The 9,180-nt window shown below is 55.3% G+C and overlaps 3 protein-coding genes across 3 annotated transcripts; 1 reads left to right on the forward strand and 2 right to left on the reverse strand.

The window, feature by feature from the left end:
- Positions 1–3,049: 3,049 nt before the first annotated feature.
- Positions 3,050–3,940, reverse strand: TRAVEDRAFT_25088 (uncharacterized protein; the record flags this gene model as incomplete). Its single annotated transcript, XM_008047504.1, has 1 exon — positions 3,050–3,940. One exon carries the CDS (start codon positions 3,938–3,940, stop codon positions 3,050–3,052), a length of 891 nt encoding a protein of 296 aa, XP_008045695.1.
- A 1,549-nt stretch (positions 3,941–5,489) lies between these two features.
- TRAVEDRAFT_25089 (uncharacterized protein) lies at positions 5,490–6,471 on the reverse strand (the record flags this gene model as incomplete). The annotated part of the gene is made up of 3 exons (XM_008047505.1): positions 5,490–5,875; positions 5,931–6,285; positions 6,346–6,471. 3 exons carry the CDS (start codon positions 6,469–6,471, stop codon positions 5,490–5,492), a joined length of 867 nt encoding a protein of 288 aa, XP_008045696.1.
- A 1,000-nt stretch (positions 6,472–7,471) lies between these two features.
- On the forward strand, positions 7,472–7,990 carry TRAVEDRAFT_54584 (uncharacterized protein; the record flags this gene model as incomplete). Its single annotated transcript, XM_008047506.1, has 5 exons — positions 7,472–7,498; positions 7,551–7,622; positions 7,673–7,768; positions 7,817–7,863; positions 7,927–7,990. The coding sequence occupies 5 exons, from the start codon at positions 7,472–7,474 to the stop codon at positions 7,988–7,990; spliced, it is 306 nt and encodes a 101-aa protein (XP_008045697.1).
- Between the last annotated feature and the right edge of the window lie 1,190 nt (positions 7,991–9,180).

Here is a 9,180-nt window from a genome sequence, read left to right on the forward strand (position 1 = left end):
TCAAGAACTTACGAACGATGGCATTCCTGGTTCGACGGAAGCTCGATGTGACGTGAGCGTAGTTTTCTTGACATGTCTGTCGCCACACAACGGCGGTCGGTATATCCATGTTGTCGGCTATCATGCCATTGAGTTCTGCAGGTAGTCTGTTCAAGACGCGGTCAGTTATGGAGGACACGTGTGCGTCGACAGTGCTTGCCTGGTTATGCATATTGGCATGTGCGCCGGTAGGGTGGATGGCGTCATTGAGATGAGTTTGGGTAGGTGGACTATGTCGGACGTCCAATGAGTGGTCTGGATAATCGTGCACGCGCAGTCAATGGCGCACCTTTATATCCTCGTTATTCTCATGCATGCTGCGTCGTACTGCCCATGCCCATGCGGCGTTACCAGCATAGCCTAAGTGATTTCCTCCAGTCGCGTGAGACATGGCATGTTTCGTGGTGGACATCTGGCCGACTGTTAGCGTAAAAAGCACGCACGAGGCCGCCTTCCGTTCCAATGCCGTCGCGTGCGTCGTGAAACGTCGAAGCCGATGTGTTTCGTGCTTGATCCACCTCTCCGGTTTGTTGTATACGATGTGGTGGGCGGTGGGCACGTTACTGACGACATCGTCGTGTATCGTATCGCATGAGCACGCGGAGTCTGCGTGGATCAAAGTAAGATGTAGGGTTCCAGGACAAGTAGTTGCTGCGAATATGCGTACCGGCCAGTATCTCGCCTTCATGAACGGTTCTTGAAACAAGCGGAGCGACACATGAACGTCTCGATCTCGTTGCTGATGGCTCGTTGTTGGCGTGTACGTCGGAGTGCGGTACCTAGGTAGGATGTCTGCAGTTATATGAGGCTCGTAGTAATAGTACAGGTTGAAGCGATTTCAACGCGACACAGGGAGGTCGCCTTGAGCCTTGGGCCTGCCCTTAATAAATCGACGCTCAATATCGGCGACTGCCGATGACGAGCGTGGTGTCTGCCACAGTCCCGACAGCTGGTCTTTCCTTCTTTCAAGTTCTACCCTTCTTGCTCCTGGCTTAAGGCTCGCCAACCAACTACTGCTCTATCGTCGCTCATTCTCCTGCGCAGCCGCTCTCTTGTTGCATCAACATATGTCTCACTCGCGCGCTCTCTGGGACGGCGCCGCCCCGATTTTGATCCTAGGAAGGTCGCGCTCTATGCTGCACGTCTCTCACCTCTCACCTTCTCGTTTTCCGGCTACTTCATCCCGTCCGTTCTCGTCTATGTAAGGATGCATAGGAAACGCCGTATATGCAAGGTCAAGGTGTGTTGCCATTTGAAACTCTCACCAGCGGCTCACTCGCACGAGTTAGACACAGGCACATCTGTCTACGATGTGAACTCAACCGAGTGCCACCCAGCACGGCAGTGTGTATGCACTGTCCCTGGTCTCCTACAGACGTCAATCCTCCTCTTGCGCGACGGACTGCATCAGTACAACATGCACTACCTCGCCATGCCTGTACACGACGACACCGATATCTCCCCGCCGCTCGCCTCTTGCGTTTCTCCGTGTTCGTCTGCTTTGTCGTCTTCGGCAAATGTCGATGCTTGTGTTCCGTTCCTGTCACCTTCCCTCGCGAGGCCGCGGTCGCTCGCGCTCACGCGGTCGCACCGCCTACTCCTTGCGTCTGTCACGACTACTACCGACAGCCATGGTCAGGGACATACGTGACTGGTCTTACTCTGCGCGCGTTCCGCATCCGACTCTCGGCGCATCGTGCAATCCGTACGACAGCGTCGTGTTCCTCTAATGCAGAAGGTCTCCATCCCGTCCCGTCTCCCCTGCCGTCAGGATGATTCTCGCGAGTGCGGGTGTGTCTCAATCAACCCCGCTCGCCTCTCGCAGGTTTATACCCTCGTGCTGCGTGTCGTCGTCGGGTGTCGCTGAAACGACCTCTCTCCCTCGCAGCTGTCGTAACGAGCTACCTTTGGTATTCCGCCAGCCTGTCGAACAGCATGTGGTATCACGGCCATCCTCACGCGATCGTGGTCTTGTTTCCGCGCGGGCCGGCGTACATGTATATGATAGATATAGCAAACTTTTATCACCGTACTGTATACCTATCAACACGTACAAGTTCATCCCATGGTCGTCGGATACAACAACACTAAACGGTTTAGTAGAATGGACACGGGCACGGCATTCTTACTCACCATGAACCTTATGAAGCCCAGCGCCGATCGAAGTCTACCTTGCCCACGCACTCTTGGGCCCTCGACGCCCTTGCCAACATATATTCACCTCTGCATTTGGATGAGCCTCGCAGAGCTCAGATTTTGCGTATAGCGTAGCGTCCCTGTCTATGTCTTTGGCAGGCGGGTTAGCATGTTTCAGGGAATTTGGCGGGATAGCGTAGTCCTCTGCGCGCGTATTCCTTGTGCGGTCGGGCTCAGGGCGTGCCCCATTCAGGTCACTCCCTGGACCGTCCGCGGCCAATAGGACTGAAGCCGCCATTTTGGACTTTGAATACCTGAAAGCTGGCGCGGGGAGATTCGAGATCAGATGACGCGCTTGAGTATTCAATAGCGAGTTGTTAGAGTGCTCACTGCGCTACTTACCACCACCGGATTACGTGCACTTTAAAGGTGCATTTGCGGGAGAGGCATGAGAGAGAGCTGCGGACGGGGTGACAACATGGTGCAGGTGAGGCTCGTTGACTTGCGTGTGCTACTAGCCCGATTCGAAGAGCGTCTTTCTTGGCCACGGAAGAGCCACCGCTGCGGGTCATCGAAAAGAGTTCGACGGTAGTAAAGTCGAGGCCGGTTTGCTGATAGAAGTGCTGACTCGGCGCCAGGCGACCCCCAGGTGTGATCGAGGAGATGCAGGCGGAGCCGCGGGGCGAGGCAGACGCCCAGACGGCGGCAATACCGCATGAGGGCGAGAAAGCTCCGCAGCAGGAATTGTTCGAATTGATACTTACAGTCCTTGATACCGTGTAGAAGCTCGTTAGCCGCGCGTTAGCGTCGTTGATGACCAGCAGATATTAGCGATTCCGGCCGCTACCCTTGACGTCGTGGGAGGAGGCCAGGATTACATGCTGTACTCTACATGCGCAATGCGCAGCTCAACTCCCTGGTCTATAAACACAGCCGGCAAGGTTAGCACTTCTTCCGGGAGTAGGGGGTCGTATAGGGTGCAAGGCCCGTCGCACGGCATATAGGGAATGGAGATGCGCCAAGCTACTCCGATGCCGTAAGGAGACCGACGTTGACGCTTCAGGTCGTTGTGGTTGACTCCGAGCAAGTCGAAGACTGTGAGAAGCGACCCCTCGTCTCCGAAGAAACGACCTTGATGGGGACAAACATACCACATGCGCATGCACGCGAATTGCCACGAGCGCCGTGAAGGGGGAGCGATAGCGGCGTATTGAGGCCACGTTGTCGGGTCAGGTCGGACATCGAACCCAATGTCGCGGAGACTTGCTGCGAGATGGTCCTCCATCGACCCGGGATCCCCATCTAACAGGGCGAGTCCTCGACGCGCGAGCGTGAGCACAGGATACCCGCACGCGAACGCGTGGGGCGACACCCAGTTAATTAGGGCACTGGTGAGTGAGGTGGCGATAGGGTCGTATGTCGAAAGGGATAGGGAGATGTGTAGTTTGATGAAGCATCCGTTCTTGGTGGCGAACGTTACAGTACGAGAGACGTGGCGTCTGATTTGTCGGTAGTCATCTTCGAGTCTCTGCACTTGCACCACGGAGAGGTCCAGATCGGGGTCTTCCTCGAGCACCTGTTCGAGCAGCCTGCCTTGATTCGACGATGCATATATGTCCAGCGTATGACCGCATGCGTCGTGGTCGCGGAGCATGAAGCCCAGTGCGGCGAATCCACCCACAACGGCGCGCGCGTCGTCCAGATGCTGCCAGAGAACGTCTTGGCGTTCTACGTACCGTTGTAGCAACCTCTGGCGATCCGACATGAGGATTTCATGCGATTTTGTGTATAGAGCTACGCAAGTTCTTCGCAAGGCGAGCAGGGTGGCTAGGTCGCACTTGTTCACGATCACTCGAATCATCTCTATGGGCAATCTGAAACGCGTCGCTGTTAGTCTTATATCGATGGTATAATACAAACAGACGATATACCCTAGCAGCTCAAAGTGCGTCAGCATGGTGTGATCATGACAAGGGAGATGGGCAGGTTCACAGGTCTCAGGATTATGAGGATGGCGAACGAGAAGAGATGCTCTATCCTTCGGCGCTTCAGGCAACGGGGAACACTGCAGGCAAGGCGATGCATCCACGTGTTCGTGAGAATTAGACTCTGCAGGCATCGCTGCTACGTGCGCTGTACTACTCGCGCTCTTCGGATGCCATTCACTTCTCTACATCCTCGATGCCCGTATGTCTCTCCCTTGCTTCTCATATACCATATCCGCCCATCGCTCATCATACACAGTCGGATACAAGACCCCGTGCACAACAACGGCTCGCATGGGGCGTCTTCGCGGGGCCGGCTTGCGTCGCACAATCGTACCCACCTCGGTGAGTTGCCAGAAGCTATAATACCGCAGCGCTCATAAATCGTGCCATGTGCGCGTACCCGACGGACTGTTTGCATCTGTCAGACCGTCAGGCTTTTAATATAGTCCCGCATACGACGCGCAGCTTTTCGCCGCCTGGACCGTCCCATGGAAAGGTATCCTCCGCATCGGGTTCGCACGTACGGGAGACGGCATCCTCAGTCTGCACAGAGTGCCGCGCTACGTGCGTGCTTTACGATCGCATCGAGCAACAACTGAACGTAAGCCCCAAGCCACACAGATGAACGGCGAAGCGGTGAGCGTATGCGCGCGCTCCGTAAACATAAAGCTGACACGCTGCACTTTATCGGCCCGTTCAACTAAGCGGCACATCGTTTCTGATTGGGTTGCATGCAATGATATAGTGAGTATTCTACCGCACGCTGCGTGGAATGTCCGCTGGCTTGGTTGATTTCCTAGATATCACTACGGCATCTGCTTGACGTCCGCAACGAAGTCGCGTATGGCATACGGCAGACTGACCCATTAGAATGGGGATTTTAATTCGATGTATCCGCCCATATGACGCCGTGAGTGGACTTTCGTGGCGCATCCAGGGTTAAAATGCTCACTTTTTTTGTGCGCCCAGATGACAACTTGAAGATGCGCCGCGCTGCTGCTTTCCCGCTGCCTTTGCATACCCTCGAACAGACTTCCTATCCGTGCGGTTTCCATTCGTGTTTAGGTTAGGAGCACGCTGTCACGTACGCATAATCTATCTGCTGGGGCGCTTCTGAATATGTGCAACATCTCCACCCCGGTGTTGTCTGTCCGGTCTCATCGTAAGCGGCTCGTCTCCTCATCATCACGTATGTGTGTGTACTTCTGTAAGATGACAGCAAGTGTGTGCATGAATTAATTTGTTATGTCTTCTGATTGTTCTACCACAGACACTCATACGTCGCGTCCATCTACATGCAAGATCGCTACCTTCGTGATGCCATGGTCAAGGAACCGAGCCAAACATCTCGAAGAATGAACGTACGTATACTAAATCCATCTGCGTCAGGTCCTCATAAACAGTACAGCTATCGTCCTTGTACTTGAAAACGATCAACGAGCCCGGCCAATTCTTCCAACTCCGCGGGGCATCATGACCGCGGCTACTCACGAGCATCCTCACCGACTGGTTCAGGAACCTCCTCTCCACATACGACCGCGCACAGTAGATGAAGTGCAGCGGCTGCGGTAATGGCGCTTGCTGGGCGTCGAAGTGCATGACCAGACTGCCATAGCCGTACTGAAAGTAGGCCGACAGGTCCGGATACGTGCGCGGCGTCACTCCATCGAAGGCCGCATTACAGCACCGTACGTATACAAAGGTAGGCACCGCTGCGTGGAGTCTATGTCAAGGTGGATGCACTATATAGTTACTAATGACACGTACTTGCATAGGCCCCCAGATAACATCCCACTACCTGTCCCATAGATACCGAGAGCGTATATGGCGCGGAGTCCGTGTATTGGCCATGCGCTGCGTACGCGAACTGGTGCTGTGCGGGGTCGGTGACCTGGTACTGAGGCGGGTCTGCGACCTCGCGCAGCGTGGTGTTCGTCGATCTGTGTGTCGCGGTGTCCATGACCTCATACGACTCGGCGTCTGTGACCCCGGATGACACCGTGTCCGCGACGACAGGGGTCGTAGCGCCTGGTGTAGGGGCGTCTGTCGCTCGAGCAACCGCTGCGAGCGAATCTGGGTGGATCGCGGACCCGTCGCATACGACTGCGTGGGTAACCCAATGCTGAGGGCGACGATTGTGCTGAGCAATTACAAAAAAGGTATAAGTGAAGGACATACTCACCTCACGGAAATGACTACTCGAACAGTATGCAGGTCCGGAGTTGCAGTACGCGCATCTAAGCATGCTGGGTAGCTCGCATACCGCACAAGACGGCATAGGCGGATCGAGGACGGCGACGAGGGACATCTCGACGAAGGTTGTCTGCATCTGCCCGGTGAGTGGTATGGAGAGGTGCGGGTACGTGTCTGCCCCACGTTATCCCTTCTTTATATCGTGCACCTTACGTAACTATCGCCCCAAACATGCGTGGCCTTCAAACGACGCGCTTGAGGTGCAAAAAATGCCAATCTCGTCGTTGGCCGTTGCCTCAAAGTTATAGGGCTCCTTCAGTCTATCCCATGTCACTGTGTACGTATATATGTCTCGTCATAGCTGATATGCAACTCGATGCATGAGCCTGCTCACCTGCTTTCAAGCGCCCTCATGGCGGTTATGGCGGTTATTACTCCTGCTGCACTAATGCCACCCGGTAACACAAGTAGTACGCCCTATATCCTCCATCACATCGTTCGTTAAGCAGTACTGACTCAAGCTACTGACCCCGCCAGATAATGTACCAGTACACGGGCTTGACCATGGCCTCGAGAACGGGATACGACGCGGTAGCTTTCAATGCTACCGGTTTGTTGCCGGCTGGCTACCGGGACACAATTAAGCAAACTCGTCGAATATCAAGAGGAACGACTCCTAAACGTCATTTAATGCACTACATACCCCACGAAGACTACAGGTACGTGTTTTAAACGATACAGCCTGCCTATCCTGCTCCCCTCCTCGACCACGACTCGAAGTAGGAACCCCTCCAACACGTGCTAAGGCCGATACGACCACGCCCTCTCACAACGACATTCTAGGTACGCGAGTCCACCCGCGCAGCTCGGGCGCACTTCTACGGCCCGCAACCTTTCACTCGGACTTATACTGCTCCCTGCGCACTCGCAGTTCTGCCGCTTACCGCCCACCTCTCACTCTACCATCTACCTCTCGCTCACGGCTATAGCTCGGCCTGACCACACTCGGACGCTCGCGAACCTCTTGACCCTCGACCACCACGACATTCGATCATCTCACTCGCAGTTGCCTTGACTCTCGACCACCACCGCCAACTTCGACCACCTCGTCCAGCATGGAAGTCGACGGTGAGACCTACGAAGTAAGCGTATACGGCATACTCGGGCAGACACACGGCTGACCATCCGGTTTAGGTATTCGCCAGCATATTCTCGATTGGACGCGACAAGAAAGGCACACTGGCCTGGGGCGACTTTGTTAAAGTCGTACAGCGCGGTCAGTGCAGCTTTGGACGCTTTCTGATGTTCGTTTACAGGCAATGACCAAACTCGGGTTCACATATCACTCGCTCAAGGGGTCCAAACGGCAGTTCCGGCCCAAATCGCCTGGCCCTCCGCTGCCCTGCGACGAGGTATGCACGCGCTTGCGCACGGCAAGTCCTCGCTAACGGTGATTACAGCCGCACGGGAAGAAGAAAGGGGTCATTACGCGCGATGTAAAGGGCCGGTACGCCGGCTGCTTGCAGTCATTCACAAAGGCGCGATTTGTGCTAATGTTTCGCTCCAATAGCCTGGCGACCAAGTTGGGAAGACTGTACGGCTGGGACGCCGATACTTTCATTCCGCAGGAGTAGGCATACGATCATGTAGTGTAGTGAAAGCGGCGGGCATGTACAACGGGATCCCGACCTCATCGGATAGATACTAAGACTTACGACCTCCGCAACCGCTCAGCGAATCCCCCGTTTGTCGCTTTACTCTAGCCTCTTAAGTCGCTCATTGACGCTTACTTTCTATACCAGGATATCTGGCTGCGTCGCCTCGACACACCCTCTCGTCCATCTGGGTCCGCGCTTACTTCAAAGCCTTCCGCGCTGGCATATCATTCGTGGCGCTACTCTGTGCAACATACTGGGCCTCGGGAGCTACCGAATCTACGCTAGCAAACGATCCTGTGCTGTCTACGCTGATTTGCGTTGGCCCAAGTCTACCTATGCCGCGCTGCCGCTGCTGGCGGCGATACGCTGTTTTTACAGTGCTCGGCGGTAAGGTTACAATGATCAACGTCGACTTAGTCCTCGTACTCATCGATCCCCGTGTTTATGCTCTCACAGGCAGTTCTGCGCTCTGGTCTCGTCCCCGCCAGACTAGCTTGCGACCACCGCATGTTGTCGTCGCACCCGCGCTTGCCGGGATCGCCTTCTCCTTCGCCCCAGTCCTCTACATCCACCAATATCTCGGCGGCGACGACACCACAGGCCCCGCCAAACCCCTGCTCAAACTCACCTTTCACAAGCCTGCGCTACACAAGCTGCCACCGGCCGCGGCTGAGAAGAATACGTACTTCATCGTGTTCAAGCCAAGCCATACGCGCGTGCGCGCGGCCGCCGCCGCGTTTCATGGAGGACTACGCCGAGCATCGATTTGTGCAGAACAGCACGCTCGCGCTCGTGAAATCGTGGGATCGTGGGACGCGTTGTGGGCACCCGCGCGCTGGAGAACAAGCCGGCGTTAATAATCCGCCTGTGCGGGCTCAAGCAGCCGCGCAAGCTCGTCAACGCCGGTGCCACGCCATGCGTGGAGAAACGCATGAAATCGAATCCGTGCCGCCTCTATTGCTGGTCGCGAGCATTGGCCCATGCTCATTTGTATTCGAACCTGCAAATATATACTGTATGGCCATATATGGCCATATATTTAAACGTTGTATTATGTACCCTACTCATCCAAATTATCCCATACCCTATTCGTGTGCTCAGGTAATGAGGTCTACGCGAATGTATCGCGTGGCGTGGCCAGGTCCGCCCGGAGGGCCGTATTTATG

The sequence above is a fragment of the Trametes versicolor genome (assembly GCF_000271585.1).
Source record: "Trametes versicolor FP-101664 SS1 unplaced genomic scaffold TRAVEscaffold_23, whole genome shotgun sequence".
NCBI lineage: Eukaryota > Fungi > Basidiomycota > Agaricomycetes > Polyporales > Polyporaceae > Trametes > Trametes versicolor.